The sequence below is a fragment of the Vombatus ursinus genome, unplaced genomic scaffold (genome assembly GCF_900497805.2).
Source record: "Vombatus ursinus unplaced genomic scaffold, bare-nosed wombat genome assembly UNPS02009205.1, whole genome shotgun sequence".
NCBI lineage: Eukaryota > Metazoa > Chordata > Mammalia > Diprotodontia > Vombatidae > Vombatus > Vombatus ursinus.
The window spans coordinates 5,745,623-5,772,668 of NW_020948983.1; the positions used below are offsets into that span (position 1 = coordinate 5,745,623).

At 34.1% G+C, this 27,046-nt stretch overlaps 1 protein-coding gene across 4 annotated transcripts in view; it reads right to left on the reverse strand.

Annotated features, from left to right (window-relative positions):
* The window catches only part of ATRNL1 (attractin like 1), a 1,209,934-nt gene that overhangs the window by 1,122,509 nt on the left and 60,379 nt on the right, over positions 1-27,046 (reverse strand). For all 4 annotated transcript variants that reach the window (XM_027852049.1, XM_027852052.1, XM_027852050.1 and 1 more), the window contains 2 exons: positions 20,604-20,732; positions 16,031-16,239 (listed from right to left, as the gene is read on the reverse strand). In XM_027852049.1, coding sequence (XP_027707850.1) covers positions 16,031-16,239; positions 20,604-20,732 — 338 coding nt within the window. The remainder of the gene's footprint in view (positions 1-16,030; positions 16,240-20,603; positions 20,733-27,046) is intronic.

Genomic DNA, 27,046 nt, shown 5'->3' on the forward strand with positions numbered 1-27,046 from the left:
CAACTGCCTCACCCAAAAATAAAAAAGATAAAGAAATTATCTTCCCTTCTCGATCTTCTTCTCTAAGTGGGTTCATTGATTTTTACAACATACCTCCATTACCTCTATACATATGACTTCAATATTTATATTTCCAGCATAGAATTATTTTCCAAGGATCAGATCCAACCAATACCTCCAACTCAATATGTATCTCCCAAAACTTGCTCCTTTACTCGCATCCCTATTTCTCTATGGTTGTAACATTCTGGATTCAAAAATCTCAGAATAATCTTTAATTCCTCCATCGTAATACCAAAGCTATTGTTTTATAAAATCCCATCATTTCTATACCTCTGCTATTTCTTGCTTCCACTCAACCTATACATTCCTCCTTCCAACAACCTGTTTCAGGTCGTTACTTCTCACCAGGGTTAGAACAATAATCTCCTGCTCTCCTCATCTTCAGCCTCTTCCCCCTCCAATCAATCCTACACACTATGGCCATGATAATTTTCCTAATACACTGCTGTAACCACACCATTTCACTGTTACAAAATTTTTATTGGTTGATCACTGTCTACTGCATAAAATACAAATTATTTAGCCTAGTATACAAGGACTTATAAACTTTGTCTCCACATTATCCTTCCAGACTTATCTTACAACATTTCTTTTATGTATTCTATGGTCCAGGCTAATCACCACCATTCATAATCTTGTACTCTTTCACCTCAGTACTTCTGCTCATATCATTTCCTACACCTAGAATGTCTTTCCTCATATGCATCTGTTTCAATCCCATTAACCTTTCAAGGTTTGATCAAATGCCAAACAAAAGTCAATTTAACCCACTTATTAAGCACATGTACAAAGACAAAAAAAAAATAGTCCTTGCTATCAGGGAGCTAATATTCTACTCCAAAGACTTCCTTGATCCCCTCATTGGAAATGAAATCTCCATCCCCTAAAGCCTTTAGCACTTTCTTTTGTACCTTTCTTATCCCCTCAGTACATTCAACTCCTTTTATTAGTTATTGGTATTCATGACTCATCTTCCCTAAAAGATTAGTGATTTATTGGTGGTCAGCAAAGGTGTTTTACTCATCTAGTTGTCCCACTCAGCACCCATCTACAAGCAGTAGTTAGTCTATAAAGCTTTCTGAACTGAATTACCCCATTCAGTTCCTCTAGGATATTTGAACTTGGATAAGAACCAATGCCATAAATAAGCACTTAACATGCATTTCCAAAGGTCAAATTTTCAGCATCAAAAACAGACTGATCAGGGAGACAGTTGGGGGGCAAATGGGAACTTTCCTGTGATTCACAAGTCATATCAAATATGTAACCATAGAATTACCTACACGTAAGGCTTTAATTTTGCAACTGATTATTAGAATTGCTTTTAAAAGAGTAATACTCAGGAATTAACAAGCTCTTATTTAGAGTCTATTATATGGCAGGCAGCATTCCAGGTACTGAAAACATAGAGGTAAAAAGGAAACAAATGCTGCCTTCAAGGAGTTTACATTCCATGTAAAGGGGAAGACAAGACACACATCAGTATATAAAAAATATATGCAAAATACATATTGTTAAGATTTTGGGAAAACGCACAGGAACATCAGGAAATTGAGAAAGGCCTCACATAGCATTCAAAGAATGGATAAGTACAGCAGTGGGGAACCTCCAGCCTCAAGGCCACATGTGGCCCTTAGTCAAATGGGGTATTTTTGTTTTGTTTTGTTTCCAAAAGGGGATGAGAAGTGGGATGCCCTAAGACAACTTTCTAAGACTCTTAAATTATAGATGGTTTGCCAATATGCATTGGTAAAGACAGTTTCCATGCTAGAAATTCCCCACACTGATGAAATCAGATATGTAGACCAAAGAATGGTACAAGTCTGCAAAATGGATGATTTTGATTATATTAAATTGAACAGTTTTTGCACAAAGCCAATGCAACCAAGATTAGAAGGGAAGCAGAAAGCTGGGAAACAATTTTACAGCCGGTGTCTCTGAAAAAGGCCTCATTTCTAAAATATATAGAGAACTAAGTCAAATTTTTAAGAATACAAGTCATTCCCCAATTGATAAATGGTCAAAGGATATGAAAAGGCAGTTTTCAGATGAAGAAATTAAAGCTATCTATAGTGATATGAAAATGCTCTAAATCACTATTGATTAGAGAAATGCAAATCAAAACAACTCTGAGGTACCACATCACACCTATCAGATTGGCCAACATGACAAAACAGGAAAATGATAAATGTTGGAGAAGATGTGGGAAAATTGGAACACTAATGTATTGTTGGTGGAGCTGTGAACTGATCCAACCATTTTGGAGAGCAATTTGGAACTATGCTCAAGGGCTATAAGACTGTGCATACCCTTTGACCTAGCAATAGCACTTCTAGGTCTATATCCCAAAGAGATCATAAAAATGGGAAAAGGACCCACATATACAAAAATATTTATAGCAGTTCTTTTTGTGGTGGCCAAGAACTGGAAATTGAAGGGATGCCCATCAATTGGGGAATGGCTAAACAAGTTGTGGTATATGAATGTAATGGAATACTATTGTGCTATAAGAAATGATGAGCAGGCAGACTTCAGAAAAACCTGGACTTATATGAACTGATGCTGACTGAAGTGAGCAAAACCAGAAAAACATTGCACACAGTAACAACCACATTGTGAGATAACTAACTTTCACAGACTTGGCTCTTCTCAGCAATGCAAGAATCTAAGGCAACTCCAAAAGACTCATGCTGGAAAATGCTATCCACATCCAGAGAAAGAACTATGGAGTCTGAATGCAGATTGAAGCATACTATTTGATCTTTTTTCTTCTCTTTTGTTTCTTCTTTCTTGTAGTTACCCCCATTGGTTCTAATACCTCTTTACAACATGACTAATGTGAAAATATGTTTAATATGAATGTATATGTAGAACCTATATCAGATTGCACATTGTTTTGGGGAGGGGGGAGGAGAGTGAGGGGGAGAAAATTGAAAACTCAAAAGCCTATGGAAGTGAATATTGAAAACTAAAAATAAATAAATAATTTTAAATGGTACAAGTTATTTGACTCTGAGCTTTTAAGAAATACCCATTATTTTATCAAAGAGGGAAGCTCTAATAAATTATTTCAATTTTAGTACAGAAAATTTCATTTTCCTGCTCACTACTTCTGCACTTGTGGTCAATTATATATGCTTTATTTAGTATATTTTCCTGACTTTTAATTCTTCTTTTTACCACTGTTCTCAACCCCCTCTCCTCTCCTTCCTAAGCCATAGAAATTTTAACATTCCTGGGTACCTCTAGATTCCATAACCATGAGAAATTTGCTCCCTTCCTTTTGTTTGAATATTGATAATCTGATAGAGCTGAGCTGTTTCAGTAAGCCTTCATAATTATTGCTCTATTTCAACCTGAAAATATCCAAAATGAGGTCTCAAGTTTTAGAACCTCATTCTGTCAATTCTAAAAGTTCGAAATTTGATAAAATGTTTATTTTAATTAAGTATTTGCATAGTTTTCTCTAACTTAATTCTGCTTCTAATGCAAACTCTTTTAAAAGGAGACTCAAGTTTGCTCATTCCTTCTGCAGTGCCCAAATGTATGTATTGTAGTTCATGTCAAGTCAACAGATATTTATTAGTGCTTACTCTGTGACAGGCATCATATTAAATGCTGAGGATACAAAGAAAGCAAAAAAGAAAACAACAGCAACAACAACATTGATCTCCAGGACAGGAGGACACAGATTTTCCTGACTCAACCCACTATTGCATGTTGTACCTTAATTTGCATTTTAGGATATTCTTTTTTTTAAATCACTTCAAGACCACAAGTTACCATTTTCTAATAACTCATGAAAGGCTGAATAGATACAAACTAGATTGTCTCCAACATCTCTTCCAGCTAAAAAAATACATGATCCTATGATTCTGGCTAAGATAAACATCTAACTAAAGTTGAATATTTTAGCTCCAACTAGTTGAAGAGTCCTTATTTTATATACTATTTATGTTTTTTTAAAGCCAGGTTGAAAATGTCATTGAGTTTGTGAAAAGGATTTCACAATCCAGAATACCTTAGAGTAAGAAGCCTTGTTTTTTCCATTCCATATGAGTGAAAGTGTTGACCCAGAAATTACAGAACTATAAACATTCTACAACAAAGATAAAAAACCTATAGCCATAAGAGACTAATTACTATTTTAAGGCTTCCTGCAGTTCCTTGTTGATTTGGGGTTTTAAATTTTCATAGTAAATATGATTTGATTATTGTTTAGGCCCTTTTCTTGACTACCATTTCAATTTCTGGAGCCATCCTTAACTATAAGCTGGGCCGGGGCGGGGGCGGTGGGGAGAGTATTTTTTGTTTTGTTTTGTTTTTTCTCCAGAAGGGGATGAGAGGTGGGTGGATAGAATAGTCTTATTTCTTATTTATTAATGTTAGAAGCATGGAGTAGTGGATAGAGAGCCAAGGAAGAACTGGGTTCAAGTCTTACCTTTCATTTATACTAGCTATGTGATTCTAGGCAGGCCATCTGACCTCTTAGACAACTCTCTTAGGTTATATTTGTAATGAAATTGTAAATCTATATTTTAAAAAGAAGTTCTTCATGGGAAACTTCCCTTTTAATAAAAAAGATGGTGAAGAAAAAAATCAACCCACTTTCATATAAATTTGCTATTCCCAGACCATTGAGGATATTTTTTGGGAATTACAAATTTCCACAGAAGAGGAAAGACATCCAATAATGCAGAAGTATGTATATGTCTTTGCCAAGCATGGTTTAACTCAAATTAAGCTTTTGATTTAATTTGAGACACACAGGAGCATGAGGAGGAAAGCACAGAAAAAGACAAGAAAAAATACCCTGCTCAACTAGCACCTAGGGCTCCCTTCATTCCTCCCTGTGTGAATAATGATAGTAATCAATGAGGCAGCTAGGACAAGGATGAGAGCATGTAGATCAGAGAGGTCTTGGCTTATGTATATCTTATTGGTTTCTCACTTCTGATCTCATAAGCAGGAAGGTGCCTAATTAGATAGGTTGCATAAGACATGAGAATTTCAATTGTTAAAGGTTTTAGGCCTAGATTTCAGAAAAACTCGTGGGGGTGGGGGAGGTGGGGGAGGTGGGATTCAGACAAAGTGAAAGTACTTCTCTAGCGAAGTTTGCTGGACTGCCACACTTACCTATCTATAAATGAGTCCATCAGCCTTCTCCAGATTTAAAAAGCATTGCAGATCTTAATCCTTAACAAAATGAAAAACTAGTCTTTCTAAAAGGACTATTAGCTATGATTAAAGTGTCATGCTACCTATATGGTAGATAAACACAATAATACCATGAAATAGAAATTTTAAGATTTTGGTTTTGATGAATTAGAAAAGTAAGCTTAAACAAGTAGTTACCACTAGGATAGAAATTTCTTTATTCTGCTAATCCAAAATTAGAGTTAATATTTATTGCTTATCAGGGAACATTCCTTATTGCCTGATTTTCTTAAGGAAAGGAAAATGTTACCTTGTGATTTTTCTTGAATACTAGAAATTTTATATAAATATATAGAGGATAAGGTTGGGAAATGGACAAGAGATTTCTTCGATATAGGGAACTCTCTACTAATGCAGGTTGGTACCTAATTCTAAAATGTAAATTATTAACTCTATAATATTTTTACATCAAATGGTTAAATTTTGACTAATAGAACTATATAAAGATTATATATTATTTATAAAAAATAGGATTTCCTAAGCTAGATAAAACTTAAAATGCTTCTGTAACATAAATGTTAGTTATAAAATGGCATTTTGATGGTCAATACTGCCACCCTATGGCAAATGCTAAATTCTGTCCCCCAGGAGATTAAAACCAGTATTTTGAAATGTTTTGAAAGTCCAAACAGCTTGGTTACACCAATATTTAAAATATTGAAATGAAAAATCTCCCCTAATATTTAAGTCCAATACTTCACATAAAAGGGTAATAATATTACTTGGGTGATGAAGATTTCATATAACATTTCTTAATGTAAAACTGTAGATTATCTTGATGGCTACATAGAACTTTTAAAAAATCATTATTTTCTAACTTCATTACCAAGGTTTTAACACATATTTAAACAACTATAAAATCAGAGACTATGTGCAAAACTAAATTGACATTCCACGTCTTATATTTTTTCTTCTCCTTTCCCTTTTTTTTTTTTGTAGGAGGTACCAATGTGTCATCTGTATAGGCTATTCCAGGGTAGGAAACTTCCTCTAAAATTCCAATACCAAACTGGCAAACCTTCTGCAATTTATAATCTTAGGAAGTTGACAGGTGCCCTGAGAGGTTAACACAACAAGCATGTATTGTAGGAGTACTTGAACACAGGTCTTGCTAACTTCAAGACTGGCAGAGTGTCTTCATCTTAGAATACTAAAATAAAGTGGTACTTAAGGCCACAGTTACAGTTTCTTAGAATCCACAAAAAGTTAGGATTAAACTCTGAGCTAAAGTTGCATATTGTAGTTTCAAATAGCAGAAGGATAGATTTAAATATATGTGTATGTCTGTGTGTGGAAAGACAGAGAGAAAAAGAGAGATTCTCTCCTGAACTCTAATCCACATCACCACATGACTTTTAGACATCTTGAACTAGATTTCCCATAGGCATCTCAAACAAAATATGCCAAACAGAAATCAGTATTCCCACCCACTCAACCTTCCCTTCTCTTCTGAACTTCTCTAATATTGTCAAGGATACCATTACCTTCCTGATCACCCAGGATTACAAGCTTAATGTCACACTCAACTCCTCACTGTCATTCATCTCATATCCAACCTGTTGCCAGATCTTTCCATTTCTTTCACTTCTCTAGATCCCCTTCTTTTTACTCACATTGCTATCATTCTAATGCATTTATTGTACAATAGCCTTCTAATTGATCTCCCTTTCTCTTGCAAAATCCTCTTCCCACTCAAACCCATCCATTAGCTGAGCTAATGAAATTCCCCTAAGGTATAAGTCTGAGTACATCATCCCCCTCCCCCGCATACTTAATAAATTCCTGTGACCCCCTGCTAACTACTTTTAGTCATTTTTCAGTCATGTCTGACTCTTCATGACCCCCATTTGGGGTTTTCTTGGCAAAGATATTGGAGTGGTTTGCCATTGCCTTCCCAGCTCATTTTAGAGATGAGAAAACTGAGAAAATCAGGGTTAAGTGGTTTGCCCAGGGTCACACAGCTATCAAGTGTCTTAGGCCAGATTCGAATTCAAGAAGATGAGTCTTCCTGACTCCAGGTCTGGCATTCTATCCATTGCACCACCTCTGTTAACTATAGAATTAAAAATAGTTATCTGCATTTAAAGCTCTTCACAACCTGAGTTTTCTTACTCTCCAAACCTTCTTATACTTTATTCCCCTCTAAATACTCCATAATACAGCTATACTGGCCTACCTGCTGCTCCTTACACACCATCTCCTGTCTCTGTGCCTTTGCATTGGCTATATCCCATGCCTGGCATGTTCTTTCTCACTTGGCCTTTTCATTTCCTTGGATTCCATCAAGACCAATCTGTAATATCATTTTCTGCAAGAGGTCTTTCCAGATCCCCAGGGCCTGTGAACAACACAAGCAAGTACCTTGCTCTGAGCTTGCCTTCTATTTACTATGTATATAGTTTGTATGTACCTAGTTATTTATATATTGTCTCTCCCATTAGAATATGAATTACTAAAGGGCAGGGACTATTTTTACCTTTCTCTGAATCCTCACTACTTATCACAGTGCTAAGTAAGAAAGCTCTTAATATTTGTTTGTTAACTAATGCATGTAAAGCAACACTCAGCAAATCTTAAAATGTTATATAAATGTCAGTTGTTTTTACTATAATAACTAATTAAAGTTAAAAAAGGAAAGTACTGGCCTGTAAATTACAAAACTATAAGCTTTTCCTATCTAGCAAAATTTTAATGCCTAGAAAATTCATCAATCAATTGTAGACACCATGAAGAGAATAACTGATAGGGCTTTGCAAAGAATCAAGTATTGTTAATAACCTTCTATAGCAATGTTATGCCTACCAGATGAGGAGAATATAAATATAAGTGATCTTAAGTATAGCACATATTTCTGATTCTGTCTTGACTAATATAATCACCATTATATTCTATTTTGATCAAACAGGTTTTAGTTGGCTTGACCAATGGATGCATTTTAGTTGCTATCAAAGGGCAACATGGTAATATTAACATAAATTTATGTAAGGTTTTAAGGTTCACAGAGCATTTTATATACATTATCCCATTTAAGTCTCACAAGTAACCTTGTGAGATGAGTCTACAGTTAGTGTTATCCCTATTTCATAGATGAAAAACTGAGGTTCCAGAAATTTAAGTGATTTGTTTGTGGTCACAAAGTTTACAAATAAATGAGATTAAAACCCAGCTCATTCTGACTCCAAGTTGAGCGCTCTATTCCCTACATCATATTACCTCTCCAGGCACAAGTTTCATCTTAGGTTAATTGTTGCTTAACATTTTCATCACTGACCAGGATAATGAACTAGAGAGTATGCTTATTAAATCTGTAAAGCTTGAAGGAATATGAATAGGAAGACCTAAGAAGATATAATTAAAATTCAAAATGATGGCAGTAAAAAAGATCATAAAAAAAAGCCAAATGAAGTGAAATTCTTTCTTTTTTATAGAACAGACCACAGAGGAATTTCCCACTAGAAATTACTTTATGTTTTACATTTAATTTTCTTGTGTACATACCTTTCCACTCCCCATTTCTCCCTCTAATATACTGAAAGTTCTCTGAAGGCAGGAACTGTTTCATTTTTATCTTTTGATCACTAGCACCTAGCAGATGCTTACTAAATGCCTGTTGAATGCATGTGTTGTTCACAGGCCAGAAAAATAAATTTAGAGGTCATATTAGATAATAAGCTTACACAAAGTTATGGCACCATAGTTTAAACACAAGTTATTAATGGCACACATAAGTATAAGTGAGACTGTAGGAATTATGAGATGGTATTCTCTTAAAGGAGTCTAGCCAAATCCTAGATAGATAACTAAATTTCATTAAAGCTTTCAAATAAAGGACACAAAGTTAGTGGCCATTTATTCTTCAGTTCCATAGAGTAAGAGGACAAAATAATTTTAACATAAAGCATTAAGGAAAAACATCTAGATAATGTGATGTTCTTAAAACCATGGAAAGTCCACCTTGGAAAACTATAGAATCACCATCTCTGGAGACTTTACAAAAAGAGAAGTTTCTTATCTCTGTGGGAAAGTCTAAGTATTCTCTTCTCTGAAAGAAGATAATTGCCTAAAGCAGGGGGTTCTTAACCTTTTTTGTGTGTCATAGACCTTTTTGGCAGTCTGTTGAAGCCTATGAATCCCTTCTCCAAATACTGGTTTTAAATGAGAAAAAAATCCTCAGATTATAAAGGATGAAGTAGTTATTAAAAGATTTTAAAACAAGTTCATTGAGCCCACATGAAAAAATTGGTCTATGTCATGTCTAATGCATTATGCTGGATCAACTAGGGTATAATATTGAACTTTCACTTCATTTTCTCTTCCTATTCCCTGATATGGACCATTCTTGTAGGGCAGCATAAGAAGACCATTCTCTCGAGATATGTGCTACTAGATGGTAAAAATTACTGATTTCCTCAATGTGCCATAATATTAATAATGATAACAATAGTAATAGCAATAATAATAATAAACAGAGCACTAAAAATTATAAAGTGCTTTACCTACATGATCTCATTTAGATCCTATGTTGTCTCATAACAATATTGTGAGATAGGTGATACATCTCCACTTTATAGATGAATAAGGGAATGGAATAAGCATTTATATAGAACCTACTATGTCCCAGGAACTGTGCTAAGCACTTTACAAATATTATCTCATTTGATCTTCACAACAACCCTGTGAGGTAAGTACTTTTATTATCCTTATTTTATAATTGAGGAAACTGAAACCAGCAGAGATTAAGTGACTTGTCCAAGGCCATACAGCTAGTAAATCTGTGGGGTAAGACCTTAATTCAGGGCTTCCTGACTCTAGGCCCAGCAATCTAACCACTGTGCCATCTAGCTACCTACTTAGTCATAATTCTATGATAGATAGGGAATTTATTACCAAAGAAATAAAAATAAAAACATGATTAATATTAACTCTTTAAAAATAAATAATTATGAGCAAACTCATTTTAATGATTGTTATCATAACATCTAATTGTATTTTAAATGGAGGCCAAAAGTAAGATTGAAAGGCAATGTGATACAGAACAAAAGGTATAGAAATATCCTGGCAAGTCACTTAATCACTCTGAGTCTTATTTTTCTCATTTGCAAAATGAGGAATCCAAACAAGATAACTTACTATAAGTTCCCTTTTAGCTCTAAATCTATAACAATATATCATGACCTAGTATGGATGAAACAAATTCTATTAAATTTTTAAATCTCACATAGCTTATGCATAAGTCACTATTTAGCCATATGTTTGACATTTTCATTACATAATGTATGCACTGTATGTATAAATGAATAACATATAGCATGTGTGTAATACTTATATATGTATGTAAATACAATATTAAAAATCCAGATAAACTAACTTTTTTGATGATGTTTTATACACTAACTCTTTAACTCTAATCCTTAGTGAACTTTGAAAAGTCACAAACTCCAAGAAGCTTTTTCCTTATCTGTAAAACAAAGACCATAATTATTTCACTCCTCCTTGCATTTTTGACAAGGAAGCACTTTGCAAACCTAAAAAAAACCCCTACCAAACAATGTAAATGTGAAATATCTGTTTCTTTTTTATGAAACATATTCCATGTGAGAATCAGAACAATGTAGCTAATTTCCATGAATGACGCATACTGGCTAGACTGGGCCTTTGCCCTAGGAGGAAGAAGAGGAACATATTGACAAAATTGGCTAAACAGAATGACTGAAGAATTGATGAGCATATTTTCAGATACCAATGGGATTATACTGATCTGTGTATTGATTCTTATCTGATATCCTCAGGGGTGGTATATTCAAAGGCGCCTGAAGTATACGTAATCCTATGCTGGTATACCTGTAAATGATACTGGACTTAAATATCAGAAGACTTGAGCTCAAATCCCACCTCTCCCACTAAAGAGCTGCATGGGTGCCCAAGGTCAAACCACTTGATCTGTCTTCTCATTTATAAAATGAGAGAGTTGAACTAGATGATTTCCAAAATGACTTTTAACTAGACATGTCTTATCTTAGGATCCCTTATCTAAGCACTGTTAAAACATCTATATAGCCTCCCTCAGGCAACCTACAACCAATCTGTAGCTCTGAATGGAACCAATTCCCTATTGGAAGTCTGTTGAAGCCTATGAATCCCTTCTCCAAATACTGTTTTTAAATGCAAAAAAATCATAAGATTATTAAGGATGAAATAGTCATTAAAATATTTTTAAAACAAGTTTATAGACCCCAGGTTAAAATTCTTGGTCTACATGTCTAACACATTATGCTGGATCAACTAGTGTATTATATTGAACTTTCAATTCATTTTCTCCTCCTATTCCATGATACAGACAATTCTTGTGAGAGGGCATGAGAAGACCATTCTCTCCAACAGGAGATATGTGCTACCAGATGGTGGAAAGTACTGGTCTCCTCAAACAGAGCACTTTAAAAATTACAAAGTACTTTACCTACATTATCTCATTTAGATCTTATGTTATTTCATAATAATGTTGTGAGATAGGTGCCACACTAATATTAATCGTGTTTTGGTTTTTACTTCTTTAGTAATAAATTCTATATCTACCATGCAATTACAGCTAATCCTAGGCAACTAGGCATCACAGTGGATGGGCTGGGTGTCATAGTGCTGGGGGCCTGGAGTAAAGGAAGATTTGAATTCAATATGTTGCAGATTCATGTCAGGTGAAAACATGTTTATCCTTGTACCTTTTTGGGTATAAATAACTGTTCTACCAGTGAATTATATACTATTAATAAATGTTATAGTTAAGATTTCAGTTGGCCAGAACTCTAAGATCCAGAACCAAATGAACTAACCAGGGCAATATGGTTTCAGTGCAATGTTCATCCATAGGCAAATATAACATGACAGAAGTACGCAAAAGGGTAGATGGTGGAAATAAATAATAATGACACGATTAATAGAGAAGGGTGACTCAAGAAGAGAGAATAATAATTCAAAGACAAGTATTTCAGAGGGTACAAGAGAGAAAAGGTAACAGGAATATGGACACATGAAGACTAGGTCACAGGAACAAAAGGCAAAAACTAGAGAAATTATGAAAAAAATAATCCAAGCTTTACCATCAAGTTGGCAACATGCTGCCATAATTCAAATTATTTTAATATTGTAATATAGCACTTTTTAAAGTTTTATGGTTGCCTTTTGTTTCTAATATATAACTATATGTGAGTATTTCAATACTTCAAGGATCTTTAATTTGATAGATATAGATACTCCCCGTATTTATATTGTAGATTGCAACCATTCAACAACTTAGTAGATGGTTTTCAATAGTTCAAATGGTCAAATATGTCATCAGCCTCCAGCCAAATTGTTGTTAGACCTCTTTGAATGTAGCTAGACTAGTCCTCACACTTCAGACATAGAGGTCATGCCAGTACCACACTCTAATCCAGCCTGGTAAAACCTGATAGAGCTACTGCTCTGCCTGCATAGACTTCAATAGCCTTGAGATCAAATCTTTGTGTGTCAGTGAAATATTGCAGTTGGATTTTAATGGAGTTATGTACATGCAACAAATATTAAAGTATAATTAAGCTATAAAGATAAGTGGAAAGAGATAGGTGACAATTTTTTTTCTGCCACTGGACCCTGAAGATCCCTGTTCTCAAGGAGTATATTAAGTGAAAAGGTCCTTCTTTATAATAAATCCTACCCCCCCCTCATTTGACATTTACTGAGAACTAATTTGAGCCTAGATTTCCCAAGCCCCTGATTCTTCCATCATTCAAAGTTCAAAAATTCTCTTCCCTAAGCTGACCAGCTACTTAATTTGTCTTTGCTCCTGATCCCTTTCCCTAACATCTTTCCACTAATAACTTCGATTTTTACCTTATCTACTTTGACTGAACCTTTCCAAGACTCAAGGATCTATTACTAAATAACATTAGGATTAGGACCAGGCACAAGGAAGGAAAGAACCACCCTGCATACGAAGATACTCCATTTCTTAATGGAATCATACTTCCTTCCATCCCATCCCTTTACAAAAAATGAATAAAAACAGAGACCACCAATAGAATGTTTTAAATGCTAAAATTTATTAATAAAATGCTAATAATACAGTAGTATTTTGCCTCTCAGAAAATATCAATATTTTAGGTAATCCTTTTAATTAATTACTACAATCCAGAAAGCAAAAGAAATTAATGTTTACAAATACAATGTATGTTGAATACATACTTCATTTAAAAAAGGGAAAAGATACCCCTCTAAGTAGAAAGTAGCAACTGACTAACATTCACATATAACATAGCAATCTTGATAATCTGTTAATTAAAATAAGATTCTACCTGTAACATTTAAGTAAAAGAATAAATTAAAATTAAAGTTCACAATGTCTTCACAATGTCACAAGCCATGTTAATTAAGTAGGTAAGAAAACCTTATTTATTATAAAATATGTGCCAAAATATCAAAGGAAAATATAATAGCTACATATTGTCATAATCATATTATTACTTCTAAAGCAACATGGCAAAATCAGCTTTGCCATGTCTGCCTCCCAGCAAGTACAGAAGAGCAGCTAAATGAATTCGGTTATTTTAGGCACTAGAGGCAAGGATGAAAATATCACAATGCAAAGCAACCAGTAAACAACAGCAGCATCTTTAGACGAGAACTACATTACATACCACAGGAAAACAAAATACATCATTGAACAACTGGAAAAAAATGAGGGTAAAAACAGGAATGAAACATGACAGTTTATGGAGAATGTTATAAAATATCTGCCTGTTTTCAACAAAATAATTACAGTAAAAGAATCATTTGTTCAAGTTTGAAAATCACTATTATAATATATGTATATTGATAGGCATGCATTGATTGTGCATGTATATATAGGCATATTATATATGTAAATATGAATTTCACATATACACATATATGTGTATGTATATATATATTTATTTTACTTTCAATTCAAGACCAGAACTAGAGTAAATAATACCCAAGATTATTTTTGTTTTAAGAAAACCTGTTAATATAGCAATTTACCCAAATATAGAGCCTTAGAAATAAATGTGTATTTATTAAGAAATTTACCAGTGAAAAAAGTTAATTTTTATATTTTAAATATTCATACCAATTTCAAGACAATGAGAAATATTTTCTATTCTTTCTAGCTTCCTCAAACTTTTCTTAAAAAGGTGACATGAGTTTGAGTTAGATAAAAGGCTTCATTAATTTATATTAAAAAAAATCTAAAACCATAGATCTTCCTAATTATCAATTCTAATGTCACAACAGTGAAATCATTAGTATAAAAGAGAATCAACTGGAATAAATATACCATAAAAAGAATAACATACAATTCTAGGCAGGTGCTTGGAATAATTCTACCAGGAATCACTGATGTTTTTTAAATTATCTTATAAAAATAATGACTATTGATCATAGTATTCTCGAGCAAAGATTCTCCTCATTAATGGAACTTGTATGTTGTATTATTTCTAGAAATTTCTTAAGCTGCAACACAGCTCTGAAGGCAGATAATTCATGTTATTCAATCTTAAGATCTAAACCAGTGAATTGATCTCACTATTCTGGAAAAGAATGGGGAATGTGAAAAAAAGTAAATTATTTACAACCTTTGAGCCAATGATATACACTATTGGAATACATACATACACATATATATGTATATATATGAAAATGAAATCAAAGACAGAAGGAAAAGTCCTATATATACCTAAATATTCATAATATACCAAATATGCATAATTTTCTGTGGTAACCAAAAAAAACTAGAAACAAAATGGGTGTCCATTGATTGGGGAATTAATAAGCAAAACATAGAATGGAATGGAATAAGAAACAAGAGACATGACAATTCAGGGAAAATGGGAAGACATATAAAAAGATGACAAAAACAGAACCAAGAGAACAATATGCACAATGACAATGATATAAACAAAAATAATATTTAAAGGGACTTAAATTCAGATTAAATGTAATGACTGATCATCCAAGGCTCCAGGGAACATATGATAAAATACCTCTTGTTTGACAGGTAGAAGGCCACAGGAGCAGATTGTTGAACATATTTTCAGATATAGACCCTACATCAAATTGTTTTCCTTAACTGTTTTTCTTTATTACAAGGGAAAATGTGGAGGTGATGGGATATTGGAAACTGATTGTGGTACATAAAAGAAAATATATCAATAAGATTTATTAAATAAAAATGTTCAGCTAAAATTAGATGTAATATCTAAAACTAATGTTCTCTGATGTTAGCTATTTACAAAATAATTATTTGTAAATTCTCCTTCAGCTTTGTAATTAAGTTTATTTTTTCATAGAATCCACAAGAGGTCACCCTTGCTTAAGAAATATCTATAATACACTATTCACCCATTAAATTGGGCATTCAATTTTAAAAATCCATTCTTTAAGCTATTTGCTTTTAACTAAATTAGCACTGTTGTGTTTTTTTATAGCTAAATTACCATTAAACATTTAAAAAACTTACCAAGGAACCACGGAGGAATGAAAAGAGGATCTTTTTTCATTTTTATGAAGACATAAAAAAGACTAAGAAATAGTCTGGCAAATTAAATATTCTGAAGAATCATGGCAAATACATGAGAATCAGAAATCCAAACTAGAGTATTATATTTTAAAGGAAAAAAATAAACAAATATAGAATGTTCTTTTAGTTAAATGGAAACGTTAATTGCTACTTTAAAAACAATTACATCATACTACTTACCTTGCCAGCTATCATTGCAGACACATAATTTTTCTCCTGTTAGATCACAGTACCCATGATCTGGACTGCCACAATTAGCTTTACAGTAAGGGATATCACATGCTTCACCTTTCCAATATTTGTCACACTCACAATATACTCGACTTGGAATGGAAACACTGGTTGTGCATTTCCCATGCCCAGAGCAATTGTTAGGACAGGAATTAATTCTGTAAAATAAATAAATAAATAAATGACATAAAATATTCAAAATCATGTTTTTAAATCAGTGGTCAAGATTCCTCTTGAAAATTATTTTGTGGAACGCTTGAAAACCTTATAATCACTAGGTAAGTCGTAAGTCATGGGCCTAGAATACTACTTCAATCCTTTATCCTTTCATCACTTGTTACATAGGCAATATATACTATTTTAATGATTAATATATTACTTTATAACCTTTTTAGTAATTTTAAGGCAGCTCAAATGTCACCTGTTCAAGACCCCTCAGCTGCTATTAACTTCCTCTCTAAGACTTTTTTCTATCTACTCTGTGTGAATCTTTACGCCTATTTATGTGCATGTCTACCCATCAGAATGAAACATTCTTTGGGTCAGGAATTATTTTCACTATTTCTTTCTATCTCCAGACCTTAGCACAGTGCCTGGCACATAATAAGCATGTAACAAATATTTGGTAATCATGAAAAATCATGCATCTATTTTTGCTTCCTAGATTGCAATCTTAAGGGTAAAGACCACACATTTTAATTTTTCTAATTCTCTGAATCCAATTTTCTCCTTCTCCCTCCTCTCCCCCTTTCTCTAACACACACACACACAGCGCACACACAGAGTTCCTAGAAGAGTACTTTGTAGACAATTAAATGTTTCTGGAATATTTTATAGAACAATTTCAACAAATTCAAATCAATTCAATAAATATTTTAAATACCTAGTATGCGTAATCCACTATGCTAAATATAGGGGAAACAAAGGAAAAAATAAAATAATGTCTCCCCTCAGGGAGTTTTAATTCTACCACTCTACTGGTGGGATACAATACCTATGCAGAGAAGTAAACATAAGCCAAATGGAGGAAGGAAAGAACTGGGGGACCAGCAAAGGCTTCATAAACAAAATGACACCTGAGGTGATTCTTGATCAAAGATCTAAATTCTGAGAGGTAGAAATAAGAAAATATAATCTTATAGGCATAGGAGACAGCTTGGGTGAAGACAGAGACTAGAGTGTGTATCAGATGTTTATGAAATAAGACTGAAAAGGAAGATATAATAAAGGTTGTGAGGAGGCTTTAGTTTGGGAGCAGAGGAGTGAAATGGGAATCTTGGAAAAATTTTACTCTAATATATCTAATTCCATGCAATAAATCACATTATGCAAGAATTTTCATATTTACATTTTTTATGATGGTTAAGGGACAAAAAAAATGGTGAAAGGCTAGAGCAAAAAAAAAAAAAAAAGATCTAGTGGTCAAGGCTCAGGATGGAAGGAAGAAAGTTCCATAAGGGAACGTACCTAGCTACTTTTATGTTCAGAGTGCAGGACTTTAAAACATATTTTCTTTAGGAAATAAGGGGATAGTATCTGGGGAAAAGAATAGGATCCTTTATCTTAGAAACTGATATATGACCAAATACCTACATAAAAGATACTAAGGAAGAAATAGTCCCAGGTGCCCAGAGAAACATAGAATCAGCAGTATCCAAGATGAACTGAGTATAAACTAGGAATGGGTTAAAGTCAATATGCGAACATAATAGTATGGATACCAAGACAATGGAGCTTAAACTCTAGTAATTCATGTGTGAGGCTGTGTAAACTGCAATTGTAAAAACAAAAACAAAAACAAAAACAAAAAACAAAAAACAAAAAAAAAACTGAGTAGTGCATCCAAGAAGGATGACATGGATAGTTGTGAAGCAGAAACGGAGAATAAATTGTGATGATATATATACACAAATATATATATGATATATATATATATACAATGCTCTGTATTCAGATGATAGAATTGGCTCATTGGCTCATTCCCACATCTTTTAGCTGGAATTAAGTTGACTTAATAAAGTAATTAGACATAATTTTAAGTCACCTTTCAACCTGGAGAGGTAACATAAATAGCATCAGTGTTGAAAGAACTATAAATAGATACAATCTTTTTGGAGTACAATATGGCAATGTAGTATACATATGCAATTTTATTTAAAACTTTAAAAGGAAATTTTTTATTAGATTATGGATCTAAATATTATTTTATACATAATATGCAGATATATAGAAAGGGAGAATATATTTATCTTAATTGTAGAATGAAAGCAAATTTTTCTTTAACTATTGAAGATAGCAAAGATCATATAAAATTTTAATTTTGCATGACAAAAAAAAATACACAACCAAAATAAAAGTCACAGATTACAAGAAAGGAAGTGTGAATTGCCACAAATGCATCTAATAAAAGTGTGGTTTCCAAAATCACTAACTGATGAAAAATGTAAATAATACATTTAACTTCATTTAAGTTAAGCTAGGTGGCATGGTGATAGAGTACAGGGCCAAGAGTCAAGAAGATTCAAGGTAAATTCTGGCATTAAGACACCAACTAACTGGTCAGGGTCACCTGAGAATGTGAATAATAACAGTACCTACCTTACCAGACTGTAGTGATAATCAAGTGAGATAATATTTGTAAAGGACTTAGCTCAGTGTCCAGCATGTAGTAGGTACTATACAAATGCTTATTTCTTTCCCTAATCTCCTCTCCTTCCCTCAATAGCCAAATGATATGAAGAAAATTTGTGGAAAAAGAAACACAAATTATAAAGAATTATTCAAAAAATGTTAAACTCTCTAATAATCAGAGAGACACAAATTTAAACAAATCTGAAGTGCAAAATTATACACATTAGGTATGACAAAAGTGGTTAAAAGTATCCAATCTCAATATTGGCAGAGCTACAAGGAAAATAGCATGAATTGTGCGTAGAACTATAAATAAATACAATCTCTTTGGAGTAAAATCTGGCAATATATTTTACCATAGGAATTACAAAACTGGTCATACCTTTTGATCCAATGATAAGGACTATATTCTGAGAATGCAATGAAAAATGAAAAATATACTTACCTGTACAAAAATATTTGTGACCCTTCTATGTGCAACATCAAAAAAGTGAAATTTATGAACTTTATGTCCATATGTTCAATGGAATGACTAAACAAATTATGACATAACATAAAAGACTATTTTGTTACATCTAAAATGACAATATATGGAACATAAATGTAGAAAACAAGTCATATAAATCAAAGAAATAGCAACTAGAAGAGCACATATATTGACAACTAAATAAGTAAAACTTTTATATGTGTGTATGAACATAGAGTATAGAAATTGAAGGGAGCAGAATAAAATGTTTCAGTAATGTAGGTCAACAAACATTTAATGGATGCCTACTCTGTGCCAGATCATACACTCTTATACGCAAAAACTTCTGATTACATGGTTTCACAGATTATCTAGGATTTTCTCTTAAATTTCATTTTTGCTGAGACTGCTATAGGATTTCCAACATTTAAAAAATACTAGAAATAAATTTTATCAAGATGAGCTCTTATTTATTAACATCTTATATGACTTAATTGGCCTGCCTCTGCTCAGGTGAGCAAAATTTGTTAAGCACAAGGGCAGGATGAGGTCTAATAACACCGTCAGACTATCAGGGTACAATTATTCTCCAATTTCTGTACTAAATCATGATTAGAAACAATAACTGGCCAAGCTTTTCCTGTGGTACTTTAACTATCCATTCTGAGCCCCAGGGATGGGGCCTAAGGCAAATGAAGACGTTCCTTTCTAACCATCCCTGTAATGCTTGATGAAATTTTCTGGCTACTGCTATAGTTGCCCAAGGCAGGCACAAAAGCAGCAGTCCTTTTCCACGGTGAGTTCTTGGCACTCACAATCCAGTATTTCTTCTGTAGCCACATCCAGGAACCTTATCCATTTGTCATACTTCTATACCCCTAGGAACTTATTTTTGTCAGTGGGGGCAACACTGTCTTCCAAGGAGACAGATGTCAACCCCGCTAAAAGGTAGAAGACATTCTTTGAGAGGTGACAGAGCTGGAAAAATTCATCAAATTTCAGGCTAGCTGATAATAAGCCTCGAATCTTGACCAGCTGCATTCTGACAAGAAATACCTAGCTACCACAAGGGTCATACTTGAAGCTTTTCTGGCTTGCTAGAATTCTACAGAACTCCTACTGCTGCCTTAGCTTTGAAAACCCATGTTCACCTCACTTCCACAATGAGGCATGAGAAGGATTTTTGAATAAGACTCCTTATTCAATGTTTGAAAATATTTATGCATTTTCAACAGTAACTAATCTATTACTCTGGCTTAGTACCAAAGATCTGGCACAACATGGTTTGTCTTAGTCCTCTGTTGTAAATTAATTTGATTTTATAGCCTTAGACTAGGATATTGACATGTTATTGGTATAATAATCCCCAAAAAATCAATCTTCCTAAATGACAAAAATAATTCTGAGTTTGAAACAAATACTTACGAATAAAAAATGTTGAAACCAGTTAGGTTATAAGCAGCATCACTAAAAAAGTGAAGCAGTGCATAGCCAGATGTAGTAACAACTTCAGGTACCGTTTCATTCCCCCGTACTTCAGGGACTATCAGGCCACTAAAAAAGGAACAAACAAAAGTGTCCATAGTATAAATTATACATGTGATTTTTTAACACATCCCTGAAAAAAAAAACTTTACAAAGTAACTAGGTTAAAATCACCAGGCAAAAGGAGGGTTAGTTCAATATAAGTTATGTGAACACTGCTCAGGCCAGCAACTAAACATCATCTTAGTTCTTATGCCTTATCGTTTCTTGAACCACTGCCACCTGATATTTGAGGGTCCTTGCCACTACTATCCATTCACCAAAATGCAGTTTTGCACAGCTAAGTTCCCTCTCTCCCATGTAAAATTCATTAACAGCCACATTGCTTACACCACAAGTCCTTACATCATTACTCCTCCTGTTTCCAACTTCTATTAAGGATGGGATTTGCAGTAAAACCCTGATTTAATGGTTTCAAGAACAGTGAGCTCATTACCATATGAAGGAGCATTTTAAACTTTTGAAGAGTTCTAATTTTTAGAAATTTCTTTAAGTTCAGCCAAAATCTACCTTATACTAATTAATAGATTTTAGAGCTTCCATCTATCCTATTTCTGCCCTCAAAGTAAAAAGAATAAGTCTAATCTGTATTCCATACAACAGACTTTCAAATATTTGAAAATAGATATGATATCCCTCCCTAAATGTTCTCCCCTCCAAACTATGTTTCTGAATTTCCATGCCTCCAGCAGGTACATCACCTCCACATACCTCTTCCATTAGAACATAAGCTTTTTGAGGACAGAGACTGCTTTTGTTTTTGCATTCGAGTGTGAGTGTGTGTGTGTGTGTGTGTGTGTGTGTGTGTCTAGTATTTTTCATAGTGCCTGACACACAGTAAATACTTCAAAAAATGTCTATTGCCTCGTCTTGGCCTTGGTAAGAGGTAAATTTCTCTGCTAAAGAGGACAGGGCAGGGGAAGAAACAGTAGAATGCTTGAGTAGAAAAGATGAGGTTTGGAACAATCCCTTTGTAAAGATTACCAGAAACTCAATCAGGGAAGAATAAAAGGACTGTCCTGAACCAATGAAGGCCAAGTTGAGATTTTATTGTTTTGATCTAGACTTATGATTTCACTGATGCAGAGACTTCCTCTACTCAAGTTTTCACCTGCTCTGTTTGTAACATACAGTTTAAAGAGGGTCTTTTATCTGGGGAAAAGGTAAAGTGATTTTCCTCCTCAGCAATAGATATAGAAGTTATATCACAGGGAAAGCTGGGTCTGAGCTTTCTAGCTGCATCTCCTATTTTGTGTTTCTTTCCCTGATCTCAGGAGACTGAAGAACAATCTTGAGCTGGATGTTCCTAGTCTTGGAGACTACCAAAAGTTTGTGGCCATTGAGAGGTCCAGGTTGCTGTTAGCTCAGCAGGAGCTACAACTATGCCTTTCTAAGAGGGAATAACCTTCAGCAGGAGGATGAGCCTGTGTTCAGCTGGCCAAAACACTTGGACATTGAATGAGATGCTGCTTGGACATTTTAGACTGAGGTGGCCAATGAAACCTGTTCAGTAATCCCAAGTCTCCAAGAAGTCTTTTCCTATCTCCTGGGAAAGTAAAATAGGAGCTATAAATTACTGTTTCAATATTATTTTAAGTATTGTCAGTGCATACCTGAGTCTTTAGGGTTTTAAGCATTTGTTTCGTGGTAGAGAAAATAAATAGCTGCCCTATACCTGCTATCTACTCCTGTGCACAATGAGGAACTTTTCTAGAAAGGAGCCCACTAATCTCTTTAGAAGCCTAAACATAAATGAAACCTAAGATTTAAGAGATTTTCCCCTGGGGATCTAAGATGATAAGGAGCCAGCAAGTGTGAGGAAAAAAAAAATGGTTGATCCCCTCTCTTTGGTGTCAGGTTACCTCAGAACTGGAACGTGGGTCTTACAATTCCATTCCAATGTTCTCAACCATGCTTCTAGTTTCAGGCTCATGGATGTCTATATCCTCTTAATATAGAATTCCACTTTCCCATGCCTACTACCACATGTGTTTCCTTCAGACAACATATTCTCTTTAACTAACATCTTTTATATCTATTCCTGTTTCTCCATTCACACAGATATCACCCTAATTTAGTTCCTCATCACCTCTTGCCTAACCTACTATAATAGACCTCCAATTAGTCTCACTGCCTCCAGTCTCTTGGCTCTCCAATCTATTCTCCATACAGCTGCCAAATTGATATTCTTCAAATACAAGTCTGATAATGTCACACATATTTGCCCAAGAATCTACTTTATATATCCTGTAAGATAAAATTAAAACTATTTCTACTTGACCTTTAGAACACTTCACAATACATTTCCATCCTGACTTTCTAGTTTTTCACTTTACTCGCCCTTACACACTCCAAACTTTGACCAAACTGGCCTAACTCTATGTTTCAGTTGTTTTATCTCCTACAAGCACGGGTTTTCACAGACTGTCTACTCCCTTTGTCTCTTCCATTCTAACTTTTGCCTTTTGGAATTCCTAGCTCCCTTCAAACGCCATCTCCTGTATGAGGTGATTACTGTCTTCTCTATCCCATAAATTATTAGTGTTCTCACCACTCCATACCATTTACCTCCCAAATTACTTTATATTTGCTTTGCAAATGCTTGTAGTGACTTATCTGTGTACATATTGCTGCTTTCCCTCCTCTATATACCAGAGGGAGGATTTGAATACAGGTCTTCTTGGCTCCAAGACCAGTTCTTTAACAGCTATACCACACTGCCATAAGTAATAAAAACTGACTTCCAGTTTTATCTATAAATATCCTCAGAAAGCCTGACCTGACAGATTCTCACATAGAGATTCCTGCAGGTTGCCTTTCCTTTTGCTGTTTCATAAAATATTACAAGCAGTATCTACTAAATTTCTACTCTATAATGTTTTACAAATAAACTTCTACACTAAGCCAGCATTATCCTTGGCTTACATGAACTTCCATTTAATAAGGGGACAGGTTATTGTTAACTGACATGGTTTCTGGATTCTCTTGGTCCTCTTAATTGTGGTAACTTTTTCAGGAATCACTTCTCTAAACAATTATAATGAAGTCATACAGACACAGGTATGTATGTATAATAGAATGGATCTGTGATTGTGATGTTATAGGAACTTCCAGTGAGAAATTCATTCCACCAATGCAAACTGGCAACTGTTGGTCAATTTATAATCTTAGAGAACTGCCTAGCGACATAGAGGTTAAATGGCTTGTCCAGGATCATACAGCTTTAATATGTCAGAGGAGAGAAAGAACCCACATCTTCTTGACACCAAGACCAGATCTAGAGAAAAAATGTACAGAATTTGATACGAAAATTATCAATTGCAATGCAAAGAATTAATACACAGTGGTTCCAAGGTGTTATAAAATACGTCCAAGGATATGATTTTTAAAAATAAATATAGCACGCAATTCCATTAAATGGCTATACAATTCCTCCAATGATACTGCCATCAAAAACTTTTTGAAACTTTCCTTTGGAATTGCCACCAGAGAAACAACTATTGAAAGTGAAGTCTGATGAATAAGATCCAGCTACATAATCATTTTTGGTCAAAATTAAGTTATAGATTCATGGGAGTCTGAGTAAGCCTTGAGAGCAAGGAAACTATCCCCTTTATTTTCAAAAATAAAGACATTGACATCCACAGAGTGTAACTGACTTTCCCAAGGTCATGCAAATTAAGTTAGAACTATAATGTAACATAGCTGATTTTCTTGCACAGTTTATAAACTGAATCAGAATAGCAGCATTCCTGAAACAAGTTTGAAGCCTCCAAATGTGACAATTCTGAAGGACAATATTCATTGGATGAATGCTACAGCACATTTAAAGAAAATAAGTCCCCCTTACCTTATCATCATAGCACATATTACCGGGAAACTTAAATACTAGTGTTATGAACAAGAAAAAAAATCTAGGAAAGGATGCAATTGAGGGCAGGAGAGGAAAAGATGAGTTTTGCACAATATTTAGTTTGAGGTGAGAAGAATACATAAGCCATGCTTTGAACATAACAAAAGATATAAGAATAGCCAAACATTCTGGAAAGAAATATGGATTTATGTGAAGAAAGTAGCTAAAACATCTATATACACTAACCCAGAGATTTCTTTACTAGGTATATACCAGAAAGAGGTCGATAAAAAAGAAAGCCCCATAGACACCAAGATATGTATAGGAGCACCTCTGTGTAGCAAAGATGTAGAAACAAAGTAGATGCCCATCAACTGGGGAACGACTAAAGAAACTGTGGTACATGAATGTAATTGTATATTATCATGCTATAAGAAATGATGAATAAAATTAACACAAAGAAGCATGAGATTCATATGAGCTGATGTAAAGTGAAGTAAAAAGAAACTAGAAAAACAATATACACAATGATTACTAAAATGTGAATTGAACAAACAACTAAAAAAACAAAATAACAGAAAGTAAATGCTGCAGAACTATAATGACCAAGTCTGACCCCAAAATAGAAATCTGAAAAGACAACTCCCCCATTTCTTTGCAGACTTGTGAAACATAGGTGTGAGCCATTGCATATAACATCAAACTTCTGCAATATGGTGGGTAATTTTGCTGAACTTTTTTCTTACTTTAAAAAAAAATCTTTACTATTAGGAATAGCTCTCTGGAAGGAGTGACATAAAATATATAATGTGGAATGAAGGATCTGCAAAAAACAATAAAATATGTTTTAAAATATGAGCCTAGTAAATCCTAGTCAACAGTCATTTTTATCAAAATTCAGAAGTTAAAATTAAAAATATGTACTATACTTTATAGTCAAATAGTCTTTTATGTATTACTTCATTCTGTATATATATATATATAGTAAGTAAGAGTTTTTCTATTAACATGTACTATACTATATTGGAGAAGGCAAATCTTTTATGCCCTAATTTATAATTATGTTGCAATTTTATAATTATGAGTACTAGCACTAATTAAAGCTAACATTTATGTAGCACTCTAAGGTTTAAAAGGTGCTTTACATACATCATCTCATTTGATCCTCCCAACTACCCTGTGAGCTAGGTATTATTATTATTATTATTATTATTATTATTATTATTGTTTCTATTTTATAGATAAGGAAACTGAGATTAAGTTACTTGTCCAGGGTCCCATTGCTATTAAACATCTGAGGCAGGATTTGAACTCAATCCTCCCAGACTCCAAAGCCTAACTCTCTATCTGCTATGTCAGAGGTGTTAAACTTGTGGCCCATGGGCCATATGTGGCCTACAACACTCCCAAGTCTAGCTTGATCCAGATTAAATTTTAATTGGGGAATATTTAACCAAATAAATAAAGTATAATAAAACAGATAATATCATATCTTAAAACTAGGCAAATATGTGGCCCACAGGGTTCATCATCATGCATGGATCAGCAGCCCCCAAATCTCTATTTAGGTTTGACACCAATGCTCCAGGTAACTTTCAAAGACTATAAGTTTCAGAGAAAGTGCCAATTGCATTAGAACATGGAGTTTCTGTTTACATTCCTGTGTGGAAAGATGATGTTTATAACTCATGAGACCTTTGTTAGCATTAGGATTGTTGGAGGGAAAAAATTATATGTATGTATATATAGATAGATAGAGAAATAGATGGCTGAAGGGGAGAGGGAATAAGTGAATCTTGTTCTCTTCAGATTTGGCTTAAGGAGGGAATAACATACACACTCAATTGGGTATGGAAATATACCTTACCCCACAGGAAAATAAGGGGGGAAAGGGACAAGAGAGCAGGGGGATGATAGAGGGAAGAGATTGGGGGAGGGGATAATCAGAAGCAAACACTTCTAAGGAGGGACAGGGTCAAAAGAGAGAATAGAATAAATGGGGGTGGGATAGGATTAAGGGCAATATATTTAGTTTTTCACAACATGACTACTATGGAAGTGTTTTGCATGACTACACACGTATAACCTGTATTGAGTTACTTGCCTTCTCAATGAGAGTGGGTGGGGAGGGAGGAAGGGAGAAAATTTGGAACCCAAAGTTTTAAAAATAAATGTTAAAAACTGTTTTCACATACAACTGGGAAATAAGACATACAGGCAAAAGGGTATAGAAATCTGTCCTGCCCTACAGGAAAATTGAAAGGTATGGGGATAAAAGAAGGGGGGGCAGAGATAGAAGGAAGGGCAGATTATGGGAAGGGGTATTCAGAATGCATGCCATCTTGGGGGGGAGAAAATTTGGAACTCAAAATCTTGTGGAAGTGAACATTGAAAACTAAAAATAAATAATTTTTTTAAAAAAAAGAAGTTGGAGTTTCCTCCCTTAAGATTTCCCTATGACAACGAAATT